General features: G+C 32.2%; 1 protein-coding gene across 1 annotated transcript; it reads right to left on the bottom strand.

Moving 5' to 3' along the window:
- Positions 1–603: 603 nt before the first annotated feature.
- LOC126739487 (CCAAT/enhancer-binding protein zeta) lies at positions 604–20,026 on the bottom strand. Its single transcript, XM_050445181.1, has 10 exons — positions 19,729–20,026; positions 17,597–17,782; positions 17,253–17,536; positions 15,497–15,778; positions 12,128–12,472; positions 11,529–12,070; positions 7,699–7,869; positions 7,523–7,643; positions 6,980–7,472; positions 604–818 (listed from the first exon to the last, which is right to left on the bottom strand). Exons 1-10 carry the CDS (start codon positions 19,946–19,948, stop codon positions 670–672), a joined length of 2,793 nt encoding a protein of 930 aa, XP_050301138.1. The 5' UTR covers positions 19,949–20,026; the 3' UTR covers positions 604–669.
- Positions 20,027–23,847: the final 3,821 nt, after the last annotated feature.

Raw genomic sequence — 23,847 nt, 5'->3', positions numbered from 1 at the left:
TCTTACGCTACTTTTTCATTTTATAGTATTGAGTGCGGTGTGAATGGAATGAAGGCATTTTAGTTATTTATTTTTTTTTTAATCATAATATAAACACAGTCTAACTAGTTGTAATTAATTAGTCTAATAGTTGAAATTTATATACTTTGATATAAATAATAAATAATTAATAATATATATTTTTTCTCTTAATTCTTCTACTACTATTTATTTAATTACAATCTGGAATATTATATTTATAACAGTACCAACAAATAAATATATTAATAAAAACTATCATTATTTTGTACTAACTTTAAAAAACAATTACGTACAAGTAATGCCGTAATCAACAGTTTACGTGGTATTATTTTCAAATTCAAATATGTTTTTTGTTATTTCAGAGTTATGTAAGTCTCATTTACAAGGTACAAGCTTAACATTAATAGTTACTCTTATAAACGTTTCGATTAAGCTTTCTTAATCAGAAAAGTCTGATGGCATTTTCAAATTATTGTAATTACTTTTAAAATGTTATGTTTTATCATTATAATTTTGGACCTGTATTATTAAGTAATTGATAGACTTCTTATCCATAGGCTATAGAGACAATAAAATAAAATATTACTTTATAACAATTTTATTACAACTTAACTAGCAACTCAAACTTATAAGAAGATAACTCACATTTCATCTCTTTTTCAGCTTTTTACTTTTACTACTAAATTTGCTTTTATTAGGTCTTTTATTTGAAAAGTTACCACCTTTATCTTTGACTGCTTTGTTATACCCTTTAATCCATCGGTTTCTTTTGTCCTCCCACGCTAACTGTTTCTGACCTGAAATATTGCAAATTAATAAATACGTTTAAAAAACAAATTTCAAAATAAACAGGACGATACAAACCAAAATAAGACTAGGACAACAATTACGTCTGTACATTCAGTAGAATAAAGTAAAACAATAAAACACTTGCACCTATTTGTAGATACTTTGCCTAAAGTGGAGAGACACTACTATCGCAAAAAGTTAAATAAATTACTAGGGGAAGATTTCAAATCTAAAACTTATACAGGGTGATTGATGGTTGATGGTACTTTAGACGTTTACGGAGAACGGAAAATGGAATTTTTTTGAAAACTTGGCATTATAGATTTTAGCTGGTGATTATTAAAATATTTTTAGCGATACAGCGTTGCCGCTTATACCAAAAAGTGCTACTACAGTGAATTCCGGTTATAACGTACCCTCTAGGGTGAATAAAATTAGTACTTTATAACCGGTGGTACGCTATAAAAGAAACCCATAAAAATAAATATGTAAAGATTTATTTGTTTTAATTAAAGGACTAAATTAACAAAAAATACATTCTAAGTATTAAATACAAAAAAAGATATAATATTAATATGTAACATATAACATTGAAATAGGATACATATACATTAGGGTGGGTCGAAAAAAATTTTTTTTTTGTTTATTTCCTAATAGCAAAATTATGTTGTATTATCATTTCAAGAGCAACAATTTAAAATATTATTGAAATATTTAAACTCTAAGAGCCCGCGCAAGGCCGCCGCATTATCGTCAAATTTGTAAAATAAGGTAATACCTTGCAAGACACTGCAAGTCTTCCTATATTCTAATTTAAGACGTTTGCTTTACAGTTAATTTATTTTATTCTTTTACAGACCTTTCATGACCTTAAATCTATTTTTAATACGCAATGCATGCTGTTTAGTCACTGCAGCCAATCGCGCCGCGGTCACTATAATGCTACATTTAGTGTGAATTAATCTCTGAACGCGTACGGTCGTGGTTATCTGTTTTGTTTATCAGAGCTTTACTTCGCGCTAATTTCTTACCAAATAGTATGGAAAGTAAAAGAATAAAGTACAAGTGTCCCATATTTGGAACTATTGGTGAACTAAAAGAAAATGTGTTACCAACTTTCCAAGATGTAATGAAGTTTTACGAATGGACGAGAATACAACTTAAAATTCAACAAGGAAGTAACAAAGAACCGTCTTTTTCTCAAATCGCAGACATAGTGGCTCAAAAAATTGAAGATATTTGGCAAAAATCATCTATTCCTATGGTCTCACACACACGAACTATTCAGATTTTAAAAACGTACCACGGAAAGTGCAAAAATCACATTAAATCTCTAAAAAGGTTGACAGAAGAAAAGAAAGCCTTGTTTTTGCGCCAAAGTGAAGTTTTGTTTGATATTTGTTCCTGTAAATGTAAGGATCTTCTTCATCTCTGTAAATGCTCGCGTGAGTCGAAGGTACCCAAAGAAGAACACGCATTTTTGCTTGACCAGAGGGGCGAAAGAAAAATGCTTATCGGTGGAGTAGATCTTGTGCGCACTTTAGAACTGAAAAAAAAAATTGGAGAGAAAACGTAAGAGTTTAAAGCCTTTTAATAAACTCATTCCTAGTTGTGATCAACCACAAAAAGAAGTGTCTTCCTCTGCTTTTACGGATTTTGAGGAACGTTATGTATCGCCCGTAAAACACAACGTAGAAGATTTGCCATCCACTTCACAAACCTCCAAAAAGGAATCTGTGAAACGTAAACGTTTTCCGACGCTATCGAAAACCGCTGACCGTTATGGTGTTTCTGATAGAGCGGCGGCTGCAATTGCTTCGGCGGTATTACATGACATATCTTCTGATGTAGAGGTAATAGATAAATCTAAATTAAGAAGGGAAAGACAAAAATTACGGGATACGCTTTTGCAAGAACAAACCAATTTGCAGCTTCCCGCGTTGTACTTTGATGGGCGCAAGGACAAAACTTTAAAAGTCATGGCAAAAGCAGGCAAAAAATACAGAAAGGTGGTAGTTGAAGAACACATTTCTGTCCTGAAAGAACCCGGTTCTTTATATGTAGGTTATACTACACCATTACATGGTACTGCCAGAAGTATTGAAAGGTCTATTAGTGCACTTCTACAATCAAAACGTATTTGTTCTGACGAATTAGTGGCTATTGGTTGCGATGGGACAGCAACTAATACTGGAAAGAACGCAGGTGTAATTAGACTGTTTGAGAAGAAGCTTCAGCGACCACTACAATGTATAATTTGCATGCTTCACTTAAATGAGTTGCCTCTGAGGCATTTGTTCAACAAGCTAGATGGTAAAACAACTGGTCCACATTCGTATAATGGTCCTATTGGAAAACAGTTGGAAAAATGTGAAATAAAACCCGTTATTGAGTACGAAATAATACCAAGTCAGCTACCAGTAATTAAAACAGAAGATTTAAGCATGGACCAAAAGTATTTGTACGCGATAACCACAGCCGTAATCACTGGAAACTGCCCCACCGACTTAGCCCATAAATCGCCAGGGAAAATTTCCCATGCTCGCTGGTTGACTACAGCCAATAGAATATTGAGACTTTATGTTGCTACAATACATCCGACTGAAAATTTATGTCACCTAGCGCAATTTATCGTCAAAGTATATGCCCCTGTATGGTTTCAGATAAAAACACATCCTTCTTGTAAAGATGGGTCCCGCAATTTATGGAAATTGATACAAAATTCTCGATATCTATCAAAAGAGCTAAGAGACGTAATAGATCCAGTCATTCAACGAAATGCATATTTTTTCCATCCAGAGAATTTACTCTTAGCCATGTTAACAGATGAGCAAAAGAATATTAGGGAATTAGCTGCCAGAAGAATATTAAAGGCACGAGATTCATTGGCACTAAGAAGGCAACTACGTATATTTGAAGTACCGGCAGTAAATTTTAATGCTTCGTCTTATATTGATGTAATAGACTGGCAAGAAAATAACAACTGTGATCCTCCAATCCTCCGAAGCTTCTCAAATGATGACTTAAAAAAAATTGTTGCATCAAATAGTGACGAAGATTTAATTTTCATTAGACTACCATGTCACACACAAGCGGTAGAGCGGACGGTCAAATTAGTGACAGAAGCATCAATGTCTCTGTGTGACAAGAAGTCAAGGGAAGGCCTGATTCATGCTAAACTCTCATCTAGGAAAACAATGCCCAAATTTGAAAGTAAGCAAGATTTTCATGCATAATGGCATGTTATTAACAAGACTTTAGTTGTAATTTTGTGTGTTTTTTTATATTTAGCATTAACGATATGTTTCTACCATTAAATTCCTAATGGTTATAAAACTTATTATAATTAAAATTCTGGATTCACTATCGTCATGCCCTGAAACTATTTCTATCTTCCATCATCATCGCCACTTTCGTTATCGAAACTTAAATCATTCGTTGAACAGTTTGATTCTATAACTTCGGCAATAATGTCGCAATCCGTTAAGGTCTCCATTGCTACCAGATTATCGACTATGGTCGTAAAATTATCTAGTTCAGGAAGATATTTTTCTACAGTAGTTACGTCTTGGCAGTGATTTTGCAACAATAACTTAGCGGAATATCCCAGTCATCATCATCAACACTTTTATATTTCTCGTACCACTGATTCAGAGGCAAGTCATCATCTGAATCAAACTCCTCGATCGATTTCGTACGGCTTTACATGGCCTGAAATTGAGATCAAGCCCTTTTTAAATAAAACCATTTTTGTATTTGTATACAATTGTTTTCATCATATAGCTAGAGAAAAAAAAATTTTATCTATAAAAAATTATGCCGCAGAACACATGGAATGATATAAATAATATGTGAAAATGATACGGTAAATCGAAAAAAAAAAGTAAGACATGCATTTTGTAGGTATTTTTGTCCTCTACATTTTTGCAATCCTTGCGATAGTAAAAAAAAAATTGTTTCTCAGTGAAAAAATGAAAAAAGTCATTTTTGGTGACTTTGGCGCCCTCTAACTTTTCGAATTTTGGTTCTACAGCTTCGGGCCCATGAGATGAATTGTAGAGCACAAGAAGCTCTATATTTTATGTTCAATAAGTTTTTCTGTATGACTCGCTGTTTAGCTGGAAAATCGATTTGAAAAACTTTTTGAGTTTCCCAAAAAAGGGAGGGGGGTGAGACTCTCAATTCCGAGGACTTAAGCTTTTCTTCGGAAATAGAATCGACCCTCAAAAAATTAACAACTTGGATAGTTTAAAAAAAAAAAAATACAGATTGATTGATTGCCTCCCACACACTTTTCTCCTCTAAATTTCAGTGGTTACGGTCTGGAGTCATCTTGTAAAATAGTCCGTTCTCATCCCCATTAAAAATATCTTCACAGCTGTAATTTTGTGCAATATCTGGCCATTTCCCGGTTAACCGGTTCACCACAGCTTCCCTGCAAACATCTCCTGCTTCACCGGACGCTTTGCCGACATTGATGTTGTGACGAACTTAAAATCTCCACCATCCCTTAGATAAATCCTCCGCTTTTGCTTTTAAAAGTGGTCCACTTATAGGAATATTTTCGGGTCTTCTCACCTCAAACCATCGAATAAGAGCTTGATCCACATCTGGGCGTACGGGATTCCTAATTTTCTTAATTCTTTGCGATTCATTTTCACTTGCTTGCTTGATTTTTTTACCATTGTTCCAAATTGTAGAACCTGTTGTTTTTGGCATATTTTTCCTTCTCGCAATTTCCGATTTGTTAATGCCACTTTAAATACTTTTAATGATGTCTATTTTTTCTTTCAAATTTATAGCTCTGCGCTTATCCGTCATTTTACCAAAAAAACTACTAAAACTCGCACTCGCACAATAACACGCAATGTCCAATCTTAAACTATCGGTCATCTATTTTGCATGTTCTATAAACATTCTCAGAGTCGAGAACTGCAAATCCCCGGCGGTCTCGGTGCCAACACGCGACGACAGAGAAACTTCTCAGTATCGATTAATGGGAATCCCCGACAGAGGTGGAAAATTACTCTGCTTATAACGTACCATTGTACGTTACAACCGGAAAATTACTGTCAATCGGGCAAAAATATTGAACGTTATAGGCGGAGTTAAAATTTTAGTTAGTACGTTATATCCAGTAAAATGACAAGACTATTTGGGCGGGTTCCGAATTATAAGTACGTAATAACCGCAAGTACGTTACATCCCATGTACGTTATAGACGGAGTACACTGTACTTTGTTATTTTAAATGGAATACCCTGTATATTATTTTATTTTCTTGTCCGCTATCGCTTTGTGATTGTTTTTGTATAAGGTGTTCCTATACCTACCTACCTTTAGTGGTTTTCGAAAAATTAATAATTTTTTGACCAAAACATAGCTCCAAATAAATTTTTATTACTACGGCACTGGAACGCGCAGAAAACTGAAATTATAAACGTAATTTACGCAAGTATTGTATATTAGTTTTCACTATGAAAATTTGTTCTACGTTATACAGGATTGCTCAATATTAGTGATTTTACCGCTAGATACAAAAATTGTCATATGTGCATTTTTTTTAAATGGAACACTCTAGGAATATCATAACATATTCTAAAAGGAAATTGAAATCTCTTTCTAACGAGATATCATGTTCCTATATCTAAGTAGTTCAGTTTCTGAAATAAAAGCAATTTTCTGTAAAAATCGGCATATTTTGACATATTTGCCTTACGCGGCTATGAAAGGTCATGACCAAACAATGCTATGCTATTGACGTTTGACAATAACATTTAATTGATCAATAATAGTAATACACGTGGGTGTTTCTTGAAAATAGTTACCTAAAAATTAATTGAAATGGAAAGAAATAGTTATTCAAATGTCGCCAAATTTTTAAAAAAAATCCATTTTCCGTTCTCCGTAAACGTCTAAGGTACCATCAACCAACAATAACCCTGTATAATATAATATACATATACTATAATAATATATAATATAATAGTGCGATTTTTTATTTCAAAATGCAACAAATCTAAGAAATTGTCTACCAGAATCACATTTTAGCAAAAGACCATGCTTGACAAGAAAAAGATTCGGACAAGAAGACAACAAGCACAAGATTTATTATTTTACAATGGACGTACGCAAATCTAAAACGCAATAGAAAAATGATAATAACTTACTGGCTTTGTCCCTATTATCCATCACATTAGAAGTACCAGGTTTCTGCTTTGAACTGCCTTCTTCATCTAGTAGCGTGGCAAATTCCTCGGCCGAAGCAAACACTGAAGACATATCGTCTTTTTTGGCTTTAGTTTTTAAAGCCTTCTTAAGATTTTTCTTAGGATTTTTTTCCTCTTCTGAATCTGACGGAAAAACCAGATCTTCATCTTCATCATCGTCACTTAAACCATCAAAAAGATCCAAATCCTCTTCTGTGGCCTCTAACCCGTCGTCACCATCCTCTTCCATCTCTTCATTACCATCGTCACTAAGTTCAGGTTCCTCGTCGTCAAGACCATCTTCATCCTCTTCCAACTCTCCCAATGAACCTTCATCTTCAGTCCCTTCTTCCTCCTCCTCACCTTTCCGTTTCTTTTTCTGTTTTTCAGGTTTTTTCTTTAAGTTGTCTCCTATTTCTCCCATAAAGTCAATTTCTTCGTCACTTTCATCATCCTAAAATAATTTATTAAGGATTTTATATTAGCACATTAACAGAACCTGACCTTTAAACCAGCCATTTTATCAAGCATTTCCTCAAATTCTTCGCTTTGAACTGACTCAAGATCGCTGTTATCATCATCGTCTTCAATCAATTTCCTATTTTGATATTTTTTCTGTAAAAAGCTGTAAAACTCGAGATTAGGTAGTGATTTTTTTAACATTGGTCAAATATACTCACGAGTAAAGAAACAGTTCGTCAACAGGAATATTCTTTTCATCTTCATTAAGATAACTTTTAGAATTAACTGAAAGCATTTTGACACCCTTGGGTCTATAAAATTTCCTTTTTCCAAAAGTGGGATGAGCTCCTGTTTTATCTTCCATAGTTTTTGGATTTTTAAAGACGAATCTATAAAAAAAAAAATTAAGTGAATGGTAAACTATGTAAAAAAAAGCCATATTGAAAGTTGAGAATAATTTAGTTATATCATAAAGGCTGTAACTTTGTTTTTACTCATATATTCGTTTGCTGCAATCATCTTTAGTGACTAAATGTGCCCTTATTATAATGTAGTATGTATGTAGGACCATCAGCGGAGGAATTTGTATTTCGCAAACCCACATTGATGATAATTTTTATATTTTTCAATATTTTCGAACATACGCTTTCATTCATTATTGGGTTTATATCTAATTGTAAGAATAATGGATGATTGGAACTATCTGAACTTTAAAATTTTTAAGTTATGTGCGGGTTTCTTCAAATACAATTCATAAGCTAATTTAGATAGAGATATCATTATTATGATGATATCTGTCACTTTTAGAAGGTTATGACGTACTGGGTTTTCTTTTATTCGAAAATTGATATCAGTTTAAAAGATTTGACGACTACAAATCTTCAATCAACTGCTTAGCAAGGGCATTTCAACCCACGAGCAAAATCAAATGTACTAATTTATGGTGATTCTAGTGCTAGAGGTTTCTCTTCTCTTCTCTCAGATATTCTGAGCTCGTCATACAACACCTGTGGTTATGTATTTAGTAATGTTACAGCCCAGACCTTATGTAATTATGCGTTTCCTCTAATTGTTAACTATACGAAGAATGACGATGTTGTGGTTTGTCTTGATTTTTCTTGTACATTGCCATCTTTTTCCTAAATAAAATCCTTGCTATCAATGGACAGGATAACTAATGTAATTGTTTGTATTAAATGCGATTTTAATAAGTGCTCAAAAAGCAGATATTACAATACAATTCATTTTATGAATTCTTTCATCTGTAACCGTAACTTTCTGTGAGAATAATTACTGATGTCAGACAAAATTTTAGGTGCCGTCACTCTGCCAAATATATGTGCAAACTTTTATCTTTATATGTTAAAAATACTTTTCTGTCATGCAAATTAGTATTAGCATCTTTAGGTATTAGCAATAGTGGGATAATCAGTGATACTCCCTTGATCGAAGGTAGGTCGCCGGTTACGCCTCAACTAGACCAATCTATAGACACCCTTGCTATTGGATCTCCTTTTTTAATAGAAACTCCCACCATAATTAAGTTTCCCTAGCCTTTCTTAATGTTCAATCTGTGCGTTCAAAAATTAGCGAATTGGAACTATTTTTATAGTCGGTATAACTTTCCTAGTGTGTTAATTCTTGTTGAACACTGGTTGAGGTCTGACGAGCCTATTGATATCCCTGGTTATGTACTAATTTCCAAATTTTCACGCAAGCAATATACACATGGTGGTACTCTTATTATGTTAGAGAAAGCTTTTTTAACTAAATTTGTGTTTATTACTATTGACAGATTTGATCATCTATTGACTGAAAAGGTGTGCGAGTTTTCTATTGTATTTAGCAGTAAGTTAAATTTGTATATTTCAGGATTGTATCGATCTCCATCTGGTAATTTAGATTTGTTTTTAGAAAAGTTGGAGATCCTCTTAAGTGAAATTTCGGTTAATGCGATGTTGATTCTGACTGGCGATCTTAATGTAATTTTTTTAGACAAATCTAATGGATCAAATCGAATTCTTTTTAATCTGTTAAACTCATTTAATTTTAAGATGCACGTGGATCAGCCAACCCGGATTTCAGCATTTTCTTCCGTACTGATAGATTACTTCTGTACGAATTTTAACCAACACGAAAATCAGTGTACAACAATCAATGCCGGTTTGTCTGACCATGAGGCAATAGTGGGATTAGTAAAGCTTAATAGTGCAGCTAATGAGAATAAGTTTGCACGCGATAGACTTTATACTAAAGCTAATTTCCGCAAATTCTCCTTGCTTTGCAATATGTCAAGTTGGAATAATGAATTGACTACTGTTAACCCACTGCATAGCTTTCATCAACTAGTATTAAACAATTTTAACACTGCTTTTCCTGTTGTCAATATTAAGAAACGAAATAGAAAATCTTGGTATACTAAGGGTTTACGAGTATCTGGGAAAAATATGCGCTCTCTTTTTTACATTAGGAAATACGCTATGAAAAATGCAACATTTTTTTTTCAACACAGTTTGCTTAGTTTTTAGAAAATATAAACAGGAACTCCACTTAGGAAGCCACTATAATACGCGACAAAATTATTTGTTGAGGCTACCCATTCCTCATTTTGAACTTGTCCGTAGCTCTATCATATATGGAGGTAGAAAGCTGTTTAATAAACTTCCACTAGAAATAAGACAACTTAAGACTGAAAAAAGCCTACGTACAAGGACGAAAATATTTCTTGCTAGTAAAGCGTACTATAGTTTAAGTAAATTTTTTAATGATTAGCATTTAAGTATTTTTCAAAGTTTTATATAATTTTAAATTAGTTTCTCGTTTTTATTCCTTTAATGTACAGTCTATTGGCTTTGTCTACAACTTCTATGTTTATATTGACAATAAAGCATTTTTGAGTTTGAGTTTTGAGTTTATTAGATTATTTTATTGAACCGAACTAATTTATAGTCGCTAAATGTTACCGAATATTTCTCTTATCTCTTAGCGAAAAGCTGTAGAAAGTAACTCAAAATAAGTTGATCATGATAAATCATCAAATGCCTGGAAGACTTAATAAATAACTTCAAATCCCAAATAAATATAAAAACACTCCCGAAACTTAGAAAACATTAAATACTTCCTGAAAAATATGAAAAATTATTCCCATTGGCTGAAAGATATAAAAATATAGTCATTTGTCTGGAAGAAATTACTACAACAACCTAGAAAATATAAACAATTCCATCAAATCGCTGAAAAATATTTCCCTAAGTATTTATACGTAAAATATATGGTGAATTTAACAAACTGAATATTTTGTGACTTTTTACAAACCTGTATATTTTTCTGATATAATTAGACTAACTAAACCCGAAAAACACTATTTCCAGGCGATCCAGACACTGAATAAAATGCAATCATGTTATATAAAACAGAGGGAAAAATTTAATACTCATTTATATATATGCTTATGATAAATGTATCTTTTGGGTACTACCGCATGCCGCGGCTCTAAGGACTTTTTGTCCTTAAACTAGTGCAAAACATTAGTTAGAGCAAAATTTTTCTTGTAAAATTTCTAAAGCGTTCATTCCAGATTTTCAAGTTTCCTTATATTTTGGTTTTCAGTCTCCTAAAGTCAAATGGTCAAGATCAGCGGAACGTCCTTCTCAACTATTTGGAAAATTGTCGTTCAAATGTTGGTGAATACCTTAATGCGTCGGAAGAGCCATTCCTCTTGTTAAAACCGGTCGTCTACTTATCAAATACCTACTAAATATCCGAATCAACAAATAAACAGCCCATGGAATAGCTATTAGTGGAATTTTACTTTACTTGGAATTACTGATATATGCGAAAAATCAAATTACTCAATAACTTTTAGTTTGGAAAATTCTAGTTATATGTACTCTAATTAGTTAAATTTAAATTATCCAGCTTACTAAAGAATAAGCTTATTAAATCTTTCTATTTTTTTTTCTAAAAGGCAATATTAGAGCATCAGAAACGACTATAAAATAAAACATTAATTCTACATAAATACCATCCTGATAAACATTAAACTTACCTATCCAAAAATCGTATCAAAGTAAAATCCTTCAAAGGATCTCCACTATATTTCAGCTTTTCCCCTTTAAGCAACTCCTCGGTCCATAAAGCAACTGTAGGATGGAAGTGGCGCCTGAAATACCTCAACTCACTATAGGCTAAAAACTCGCCACCACCATAAAGCGGATTCCTGGCTAGCGGATTGTATTTTAAAATGGGTTTTTTATCAATCTTTGACGTGTGAACCCAACTGGAACCTTTAAACGAAATTTCTTGCAAATCCGGTTTTACATCTTCCTCCTCCTTTATTTCTATCGTTTCATCTACTACATTATTTTCAGTGGATTGATCTGTTGTTTCTTCTTTTTGCACTTCGAGCTCCCAATCTTCTTTTTCATCTTTAATATCGAAATATTTTTCTTCTCCATCATCGAATTTATCCAATTCGGGCAGGTTAAGTTCTTTTAATGTCAGTGCTTGGCAATCGGGTTTTTTAGTAATTAGTTTTGACACCAGATAAAGGATCCCACATGAAAATGACGGTTGGACAAATAAGGAGACCTAAAGAACCAAAACATTAAAGAAAAAGAACATAATTTAAAGTCAAACTAATCTTACTTGCAACAGTCGTTTTATAAACATTTTTATCCTATTGATTTGTTCATCTTTAAGCAAAGATTTATACAACAAAGATAATAGCATGGCCTGATGTGTGGTGGTTAATAGTTTGGGATCTGCTAGCTTCCTATAAAGAGCACTATAATACCGATCAGCCATCTTTTCCCCAGTAACATGATAAAGTAACATAAGTACTTGCAGGGCAATATTAAAGCTAGCAAGATGAACTAATCGATATAACGTGTCCACGTGCGGAGACATATCTTCAAATTCCATTTTTGAATATGGGTAAGCTCTGTTTATACCCATCAGTAATGCGGACATCATTCTACTGTCCACTTCACCCTGTAAATCGAACAAATATTGCTCTGTCTAGAATAGCTACTATCCAGGGTGTCCAAGATAAGGTTTCTATACATGGGGATCTTAGTGCCCGTTGGAGGTACACTTTTGGGTATATTAAGGAAAAGTTTCATGCTTAATTGTGCATCATTATGACTTTGACAAATTTTCATGACCTGACAATCACAATATCTATTTTATTTTTGTTAATTTTTGTATTTTATAAAAAAACTAATGAAATTTCTTCATTCGGTTTTTTTAGGTACTACTAGATGGTATTGTATGATATAATTTAAGGAATTTAAGGAGAGTGACAAATTTCTCAACAATATCACCCGATACTCATATAGCAAAGATACCCGGATACTCTCATGATTTTTGGTTGTTACTTTGCTCTACATATAACATACATCGAACATTACGTTTATTTTAATCTACGCGCATATAATACAGTCAATCTGTCATCTGAAAAATGTCAATTTCGGCAAAAATAGGCGAAATCTTGATACTTTGGTAAAGTTAGTGTAGAACTCAAAAAACCTACAAAAATGATGTATGCATTTTTTTTCAATATCTCGGTATCCAGATACAACGCGTTTATTTTCCAAAAATGGCATTATGTTAATGTAAATGGCATGTGATAGTTTAATGGGGCTGTTCTATTTAATTTAACGTTCCCGGAGCATGTAATTTACCAAAAAATTCTGTTTCCTTGGATGATTTTTGGTTTACTCAATTTTTTTTTTTGGATTCTATTTAGTGTAGAAGCAAATTACAAATACCAATCGGCCTTGCTTATCCGAGCAAGAAAGATCGAGTTGCTCTTAACGGATAAGGGCAGACATTTTCGTTGATAAGTCTGAAACTACTTTGGATATTTAAAAGCGGTTGTTAGTGTAGCCTGCCCCAATGTTCAAGGATTCATTCAAGATATAAAGAGTTTTTATAAGTTAAGAACTCCAAGACTTATCTTAAGTCATTGGGACCAACCTCCAGAGTGTCGAGTTGCTTTTAACGCATATCGGCAGACATTTTCGTTGAAGTCTGCAACTACTTTGGATATTTTAAAGCGGTTTTTAGTGTAGCCTGTCCCAATGTTCAAAGATTCTTTAAAGGTATAAGATATTTTTGTAAGTTAAGAACTTCAGGACTTATGTTAAATCATTGAGGGCCGCCTCCAGAGGATCGAGTTGCTCTCAACGGACATGGGCAGACATTTTCGTTGATAAAACTGAAACTACTTTGGATATTTAAAAGCGGTTGTTAGTGTAGCCTGCCCCAATGTTCAAGGATTCTTTGAAGGTATAAAACGTTCTTGTAGGTTAGAACTACATGACTTACCTTAAGTCATTGTGTAGCCTGCCCCAATATTCAAGGATTCATTCAAGGTAAAAGAGTTTTTGTAAGTTAAGAACATACGCCAAATCACCATAGGATGCACCAAGGTAAGTAGTCTCCTGTTTTGGAAGCTTATCTCAAAAGTTTACTGTTGCAGGAAGTAACATTTACTGTCTGGATACTAACTATGCAGGAGTTTTAATCATATGAGATTAGATGTTCGGCACTTTGCTAAAGAGCGAGAAGTTGAGGGTATTATTTACGGTTAAGTTTATAACCAGCCTGCATTTAACCCGGTACATTTGCAGGTAATTAAAAAATAGACTCAGTTTGGAGGAGGATAAAGTTAAGATAAGTCCTGAAAACTTATTTCCTAGTTACAGGTATCTTTGACACTAAGTTCTATCAATGTTTAAGTATTGAAACATTGGGGGAATACCCTGGAAAATTTGCTAGAAAATTGATATTCTGCTGAGCAGTTTCTCTGCAAACGTTTAGTGTATGCGCCTCACATCTGAGCTTCCTCTATTGATCCAAATACTTGTTGATCTATTGTACTTGGGGATCAGTCAAAGATTAAGATCAATTTCTGAACATTTTCAAAGTTTCAGTGCATTTGTTCACAATTCTTAGGGGAAAAGACCCCAACTGGGATGAAATTTCTAATGTACTCTAATTGGACACGTTTCCCAATATCTCCCTCTTGCTTCGTAATTTTCCAGTTTTTGAAAACTTTCGTTTTTAAACTTTTTATTTCCCAATTAAAAGCCCTTTCTCTAGAACCAATATTCATGAAAATCCTTAAAAGAAGATATTTTAGGTTTTCCACTCAGACTCCTTAACTATTTGGAGACATTTCAAATATTTCCGTTTTTCTGTGAAATTTCCCAAAATTTTAATTTTTACACTTTTTGTTTCCAAATAAAAATCGTTTCCCTAGAACTAATTTTCATTAAGATCAGTGAACAATTAGAGAAAATATTTAAGTTTTCCAGTCAGACCACTATTTGGACACATTTACAATATTGCTGTTTTTCTCTGAAACTTTCCAATTCTTCAAAATTTTCATTTTTGTTCCCAATTAAAAGTCCTTTCTCTAGAGCTAACTTTTATGAAAATCGGTGAAAAATTGAGGACAATATTGTAAGTTTTCCACTCAGATGCCCTCATTATATAAACACATTTACGATATTTCCGCTTTTTTAGTTGGCTATAAGAAAATTGATTTTCTGGAAATGTATTACGGCTGTATTTACAGTTCACATATTGTGGTTCGTCAGCATGTCAAACGTCGATAAAACCACAATATTACCAAGGATAACAACAACGACAATCGCTCTAAAAATAACAAACTCGACATCATAGTATCAACAACAATTACTATTTACATGACATTAAAGTAATATGTTACATGCTCGGTGGCAGGTATTTACGTCAAAGTATCAAAGCATTTGTTTGCAAATTCTAGTTCAAAATATTTAAAAAACGAAATCCCCATTTTTTATTTCAACTGACCAAAAACTGTGATGTACTTATACGACTAAGTCGTATCAAAAAACAAATAAGCCTGACCTTATTTGCTAACCCGTTATTGTCAAATTTACGAGAGCACAACTTCGTACTAATTTACGCTAAACTGTATCTCCAACAAGTACTTAAATCCCCACTAAACAGCCCGTATATTCTTACCTTTTTAACGCAGGCTTTAAAAAACGACAAATAAATTTCAATCATTTTCTTAGCGACGTCCGATGTCTCGTGGCTCAAATAAAACTGGCTCAAGAAACAAAGACAATAATATTGAGCTCGGGTATTTACGTTGGGACGAAATAGGAGCTTCTCTATTTCCTTTAGGACCACCGATTGCATGTTTGGATGTTTAAAAAGCAACTGGGTGAGGCAGTAGATTGTTTTGGAGGCTACTTTCTGCGAGGGGTCTCCCAGTTTGTTTATTAGGTATGAAAGTAGGTTCTGCAATATTAAAATATAATTGAATTGAAAATATAATAATCTTGGTCCGGTTGTCACAACATTTTTGAAAATTTTATCTACTTTTCAAATATGATGTTAAAATATATTGTTTATTTTAAACTTTTGGAGTAAAATTTAAAAAAATGAAATTATTATTAATTGCGCCCTCTAGCTCTTTTATTAAGAACTCTAGAGTGGTAATGAGATTGGACATTTAAAATAGCTACATTAATCTTGCAAACAAATTTTGAATTGCTAAACTCTAATAAATGGTTTAGAATTTACACTGATCTTAATAATTACACTTTTAGATCTTTTTCCACTGAAGGTTTATATTGTGACAACTCAATTTTAAATGTACGTCTACTTTGTTTTACTACACGAATTCTCAGCTTAAAATAGCTTCAAACCATACAACAGAAGACAAAAAAGAAATCTAGATGTACCACTTTAACATACTACAGCCAGTCAAAGATTTGCAATATTAGTATCATATAAATGATTTCTGTTAATAAGTTGTTACTTATACATGAATAGATCAATATATAGAGTAATTTTTCTTTTACATCTGGCTTAGTACTAAATTGTTTTTACTAAGACTTGTACAAACTTGACAGGATTCTAAATAAATAAATTTAAAAAAATAAATAAATAGTTATATAAAATTACTATTATAGGTATTCAAATGGATCCACTGTGTTAAATTGTTTATTTAATTTGAGTGAAACTAATGAATTTGAAGTATAATAATTTGCAGCATTTTGATTTCATTGAAAATATGTAATTGATGCATGGGAAGCTCATGTGTAAATCAGAGATATTCAAGAAAAAAGAAAACCTCTTAAATTTGAATTCATAAGGTTGCTTGCATATCTTCATATAAAATACTGAACTAGTTCATTAAAACTCAAAAACTAACAAGAAATGTCATAAAATTACTGTCATTTTGTAACACAAAAAGAAAATTTCAATAATGGCACAAAAGGCTAATCAAAATTCAAGTAATTCAGAGGAAGACAGTGCCGCTGCACCCGACTCCACGAAGAAGCATATTCTAATAACGTATCATCGTCCCGATAAAGCCGATACAAAGAATTTTAATCCACCTTTGGACACCACAAGTTCATATCAAAGCAACTACAAATCAGAAGTTCCGAAAAAGTTGATTGTAGTTGAAAAGTTAAAACAGTCAGCATCATTTGATTCTGTTATTGTGGACGATAAGAAGAGTAAGGAAGGAATAAGTAAAATTTTAAACAAAAAAATGGTTAGGGGAAAGTTGAGTCCTACTACAAAAAAGGAGATTTTTATTGCAAAAAAGAAACCAGTCCCCGATGAGGATATGCTTGGTGGAACCTCTGATTTTGTATGCTTTTATAATGATGTAATCTGAAATACTCCATTAAAGTATCAAAAATTTAAGTTATTTATAACAGAATCATCTCACACAAAAATTAAATTTAGGACTTCATACCTTCTCTTGCTCTGGATTACCACTAAGCAGCTTGAACATAGCAGTAATAGCCTTTTCTTTGTTGGTATCCACTGTATCTTGTGCCGCCTTATTCAATGCCAAAACAAAATTAGTATAAACTTCTTTCAATTGATCTTCAAAATACCAACAGCTTAAAATTTTTCTCCTTTTAATTGCATTGCCCGACGAAATATCGTTTAGAGCGGACAAAGGTTTTGAATGAAAAGGTTGTAACTTTCTATCAGGTTTCAGTAAATCTGACAGAAACAGCTCTGTCAAGGTTTCTGAAATAAATATTTAGCATAGAATTAATTATTTCTACTATGAAAAGTAATGCCATATACCCATTACTGTAAAGCATTCCTTCTTTTTGCCAACCTTGACCATATTTACTAAGTTTGTCAAGGTCTCTAAGTTGCAAACAGGGTTGTCCTGAATGGCTACTGTGTGTGCAGCTATTTTATCGGAAACTGTACCGCTATTCATAACCGTCTTCATCCATTGGTAATTTGAATTTGTTTTTGAATTTTCTGGAAACAAAAATGTATATGGTTTAAAATAAAATCAACTTCTTATAGTATTTTAATCAGTGATTTTAATACCTATATAATAGTCAACTTTAATTACTTGTGAACAGTATGCTATTAAGCATAAATATGCCTTTAAATAAACTCAAAAAAGGATATCATACTAATTTAAATATTTAATTAAAATGATGTAAAATAAGATTATTATAATGAATTTTGAGTTTTTTTTATTAAGATTCTTGGCCAGGTTTTATTTTTTATAAAATCAGGAATTGTCTTAGAAATTGTACATTAAAATCTCATGATTATGACTAAAAATCCACATTTCTGTAAATGGAGTATCCAATGGTGGTATAATGATGCTTTAACTTAAAGTGAACTCAGTAAAAACAGTTTTTTGTGGTCATCAGCTATTACAATAATTAGAGTAAAAGTTGCAGTTTACAGGTCCAATTTTAGCAAATTTATCTATAACAAAAACTTGGAATAAAAACTTATCACATGAATAAAAAGCTTTCTGGGCCAAATTTAATGGTTTTATTTTCAGTTTAAAGACAGTTTAATTTGTTTGATACTTTATTAAGGTATTTATTGGCCAATCATTTAGACCTTTCTGACTTTTCTGTATATATTAGATTTTCAATAAAAAAATATCAGATAATTGCATTTCTATAATCATCCCTGTGTCCCAACCCTGCTATCACCCTCACAGTAGTTTCCTTCATACCAAAAATTATACTATACATACCAAAAATGTACTATACAGGAAATTCAATGAAATAAAAATATTTGACTGAATACCATATCAGGCCAGAGGTACAGAATATAAAATTTTAACTATTCTTCACCATTCCTTAGTTCCTTCCTATATTTTAGAGTTGACTTGTTGCCAGTATTTATAGTTCTACAATACTACTATCTATGTGTACATAGTTTCACATAAGCTTAAAGAAATTCAATGGCTAAACTTGCTTAATAGAAGGAAACTACAGTTCATGTCATTTTATAAGATTAAAAATTTATATAGTTATTTTTAGTCTAGTTTAATTACATGTTTGCCATTTAGGTAAAACAAAACTTGCAAGTCTGATAAATTGGATTTAATTTACCTTACTATTTACTTTATTTTCTTTTTGACATTATGTATAGATATTAGATATCATATCTATAGATATATGTCTAGATACACAAAGAAATACACTAACAATTCCAAAACACAAAAGTCAACTATTTAAGAAATTGTTTTCTTATAGGATTTCCTGTAAACAAATAAAATAAAAAATTGTTATTTTTATAATATATTACATATTGGGTGGAACATAACTTGCATTGTATAAGAGTTTGATACAATGACTTTAATTTATCTTACTATTTACTTTCTTTTTTTTTATTATGTTAATGTATATTTTCCTGTTTGGTAAATAATTAATATTATTGCAATCGATTCATAAAGAGGCCAATCTTGCCAATAACCGTATGTCACAAAAGATTGTACTTATAGAATCCTATATGCTTTAATGTTAAGATACAAATTCAAATTTCCAAAGAAATTGTGATAAGATTTAATAACTAGCAACAGTAAAAAGTAACACTAAAATGAGTCAATCATTAATACATAAAATGCTTAGAAATAGGTTACTGAATATAATATTAGAGCCATAAAATTATAGGTAGCAGATTTTTTATGATGGGAAGTTTTACGTTTCAGGAATACTCAGGGTAATATAGCATAAAGTTGGCCACATATTTTTTTAAAAGATACATATTTTATATTACCAATAAAGACTGGACCCAGCCTTACATTTAACTCGGTTATATTTAATAATAATATATCAAAGCTTTGTAAAAACTACAGCTTGGTATTGATACTTAAATGTGATTGTTTAAAACCAATGTAATTGAAACTGAGTTTATTGAAAACTAGTAATGAAATTACAAAACCTACTTACTAATATTATAATTTGCCACTTCAGCATCATGGCACTTCTTTGCTTCATCTTTTAACTCAATTAAAACTTGCTCAGTAACATTTTCAAAACTCTTTGGCTCCTCAATATTGTCTTCATACCATTTGGGTGTTTCCTGGTACTGCTCCTCCAGATCATCGTCATCGGGTTCTACTTCTGGCGTTTTTGCGGGCCTAAATTTGTTCTTCTTATTAAATTTCATCGTGTTTTTGGACTAAATGTAAATTTCCTATGTTTTGAAAATTTTTGTTTTGACATGTGCTTAGGGAAAAAGTAAGGTTAGGTTATATTCTTCTTCTTCTTCTTTAGGTTTCATCTCGACATCGGAGGTTCGAAATCATTAAGGCAATTCTCACTTTACTGACCGCTGTTCTAAACAATTGATTTGATCTAAGCCAATCTCTTAAGTTCTTGAGCAAAAATATTCTTTTCCTTCCTTGGCTCCATTTTCTTTTAATTTCTCCCTTTATTATGTTTTGGAGTAATATATAATATGTCTGTTCGTGTCCAGGCTTCCACAACATAGAGAAGTGGTTAATACGTGGCATCTTAGTATTCTGAATTTCAGTTTTAGATTAATGTTTCTATTACAAAAAAGAATTTCTTAGCAAAAAATCGTTTTTCCTTCTGATGGGTTATTATTATAAATTAGCTTTTCTGAGGTTCATTTCTTACCCGTAGGTTTTGCATGCATTTTTGTCTTTGTACAAGCGTTGTGCACTGTTTTTACGATGGTATCATCTGCAAATCGCGTCTTATTCAAAACCTAACCATTAATTTCTTCCTGTCGCTTAGAGCCTCTCGAAAGATTTGTTCACTCTATAGATTAAGCATGAGTGGGGAAAGGATCCCTGGTGAAAAACTTAATATTGAATAAGGGTAAATAAGGTCAGTTTTTACTAGTTTTTAGTTTTGCCCAGCTATAACTTTTTAGGGTTAAGTACTGGAATTATTTTCTTTATGCACACATATGAGTTAATGTTAGTATTATCCTAGGTCGATTCCAAATTTTATAGGGTGCTTCACTTATTTACATTTTTGTTACTTAATAATAGGGACTTCAGTTACAAACAAAAACTAGTATTCTTTGGCGAAACAGGTATAAAAAAAATTACACTAAAAGATAAGAAAATTTACAGAAAACTTTAAATATCCTTGTAGATATTTTGTGGGAGGCTCCACTTTTCCCGCGACTTGATCTGAGCAGAAATTCACAAATTTTCTTGTTTATCGGGAAACTAAAAGACGAAAGACGTTTCCCAAAATATCTTTTGTTTGTTCTAGCAAAGAAAATTTCAGTATCAGTTTTATTAACAACATAAATAAAAACGTAAGCTACAGCTCGAACTAGCTTTTCTAACTTAGCTTTTTCTCACAAAAAATAGATCCCAGGAGCTATCTCAGCAATGTGGTAGTAGCCGAATCTTTCTTTTTTGCCCCCACAAGTGTAGAAGAGCTTAAATAGTTAATTGTTAATATTAAGAATAAGAGTTCATTAGGTTTGGATGGGCTTTCTCTTAAAATATTTTCTGCTTTACCTCTTGTTGCTTTGCAAGTCTTGGCCGAGTCAATTAACTTTTCATTTATGTCTGGAGTTTTCCCAGAGTGCTTAAAAAGAGCAATGATTGTTCCTCTTTACAAGGGTGGCGATCGCGACTGTCCTTCTAACTTTAGACCTATAGCGTTATTGCCTACTTTAGCCAAGATAGTGGAACGGCTCGTTAAAATGATGCTATCTTTAGCTTTCTAGAGCACCTGTACAACCGCCTGAATGTTGATGAAGTTGCAGCAGTGGTATTCTGTGACTTGTCCAAGGCATTTGACTGCGTGAGTCACAGAGTGCTGCTGATGAAACTGGAGCTCTATGGTTTCAGAGGAACTGCCTTTGAGTGGTTTCGTTCTTACTTATCAAATCGTGTCCAGGCTGTCAAATTTAATGGTATCTCTAAGGAACTTAATATAAATGTGGGTGTTCCGCAAGTTACGATCAGTACTTGGTCCTTTACTTTTTCTCATTTATGTGAACGATCTGCCACAACTGCAGGTAACTGGCAAATTTACATTGTTTGCCGATGATACCGCACCATCCTCTGGCACGACTCTGATGTTTCTCAAATGGAGGCCAATATACGTGCAGATTTGTTAAAAATAAAAGACTGGTGTGATGCAAATTTTTTGACATTTAATGTTTCCAAAACAAATATCCTTAATTTTAAATGATATATGTTTAAATAATGAAGCCATCACCATGCTACCGTTCAGTAAGTTTTTGGGTCTTTCCATAGACAAGTTCCTTAAATTTGAAGACCTTATTGTGAATGTATGTAGAAAAGTCTCATCAGGCTGCTACGCCATTCTTATTGCCACCAGTCTTAATTTCTCCATCGCCAGATCTGCATACTTCGCGATTATCGAGTCGCACCTTCGATATGGAATTTGCTTTTGGGGTTCATGTTCAAATTCACTTTTTAGTTTAGTGTTTGTACTCCAGAAAAGGGCCATTAGATATCTATGTGGGGCCAAGCCTCGTGACTCATGTCGCCCGCTTTTTGTAAGTCATAATATTTTAACCCTGTGTTGTATTTTTATTTTGGAAACAGTTTGCTTAGTTTTTAGAAAATATATACAGGAACTCCACTTAGGAAGCCACTATAATACGCGACAAAATTATTTGTTGAGGCTACCCATTCCTCATTTTGAACTTGTCCGTAGCTCTATCATATATGGAGGTAGAAAGCTGTTTAATAAACTTCCACTAGAATTAAGACAACTTAAGGCTGAAAAAAGCCTACGTACAAGGACGAAAATATTTCTTGCTAGTAAAGCGTACTATAGTTTAGGTGAATTTTTTAATGATTAGCATTTAAGTATTTTTCAAAGTTTTATATAATTTTATTTTATTTTAAATTAGTTTCTCGTTTTTATTCCTTTAATGTACAGTTTATTGGCTTTGTCTACAACTTCTATGCTTATATTGACAATAAAGCATATTTGAGTTTGAGTTTTCTTGAATTTCCTTCACAGATTTTTTCACCGCTATGCCTTATATACCCTTGAAATGCATTTTTTTATCGAGGATCGTGAACATTGGCAGTGATTTATTCTAAAAATCGAACCAAAGCGACAAATGTAAAAAAACCAATTATTTAGATGTTTTATTAAATATTGCCTTTAACACATGGTGATCCTTTTCAGTATTCACTTTGAAAAAAATTCTCTTATTATATAATTCTTAAGAAAAAGTTAGGAGGGTTGTTCATAAGAGCAATTGTTCGATCAGAATTTCTTTTTGCGTTTGATCAAATTATTTGTGATAAAAAATTCTGTCAACATAAAAGATTATGATGTTTTTAGAATGAACTTGGTTTACCTTATTAATTCAGGAAAATAATGCTATAGTGCCCATTGTTATAAAATACTTTATTTTAAAAGCGTTAATTGATTTACGAAGTAAAACTTTCACTTTACCAACTTGTTAACTAATCAAAAGGGCGTAGTCGTGCATCGTTGTCGGTTCTGCGGCATCTAATATGCTTCAATGAATAGATAGATACTTTACGAATCTTATAAAAATATTTAAAAAAACCTCTTCTAAATTGAAAATTGATGAAAGTATTTCTTATTCAACTCCGCTTTTACCTCCTTTTTTTCCGTAATCCAATACAATTTTTATAGTTTGTATTGGCTACTTTCAACAGCTCTAGTCAGACTCGCTTCTATTTTTGTTGCGTTCAAATTTATTGAAATATATGACACCTTAAAAAATTCATAATAATGTAATTGAACTAAATATCGAAATATTTAAAATATACGGATTTTCACAAAATGTTGATAATCAACCTAATATTGGTTTGTATAGCTAGCTGTTCAAGTTATATAAGATTCACATAAAAATTATATAATCATAACTTTTCGACGTAAAATAGTAAAATTATTAACTTACATCGAGAAATAATAAATGTAAAAAGAAAATGTAAAAATTACCTTTTAATTTACTATTTATACTAAACTGCAAAAAAAACATGGCAGGTATAAGCGACAAACAGAAAATATATGAAAGCACCATAACATTTAACTGACTAGTGACATTGACATGTCAAA

This window comes from Anthonomus grandis, chromosome 8 (assembly GCF_022605725.1).
Source record: "Anthonomus grandis grandis chromosome 8, icAntGran1.3, whole genome shotgun sequence".
Classification (NCBI taxonomy): domain Eukaryota; kingdom Metazoa; phylum Arthropoda; class Insecta; order Coleoptera; family Curculionidae; genus Anthonomus; species Anthonomus grandis.
Note: the sequence above shows the minus strand (reverse complement) of the source record. Positions and strands in the feature narration are given on the sequence as shown.

Excerpts from the sequence above, each read along its gene's own strand:
- LOC126739487 (XM_050445181.1), bottom strand. The coding sequence starts at position 19,948 with ATGAAATTTAATAAGAAGAACAAATTTAGGCCCGCAAAAACGCCAGAA. Across the intron at positions 17,537-17,596 it reads GGAATGCTTTACAGTAATGG|AAACCTTGACAGAGCTGTTT; the intron begins GTATATGGCATT and ends TATTTATTTCAG. Across the intron at positions 12,473-15,496 it reads TTAAAGCCTGCGTTAAAAAG|GGTGAAGTGGACAGTAGAAT; the intron begins GTAAGAATATAC and ends TTCGATTTACAG.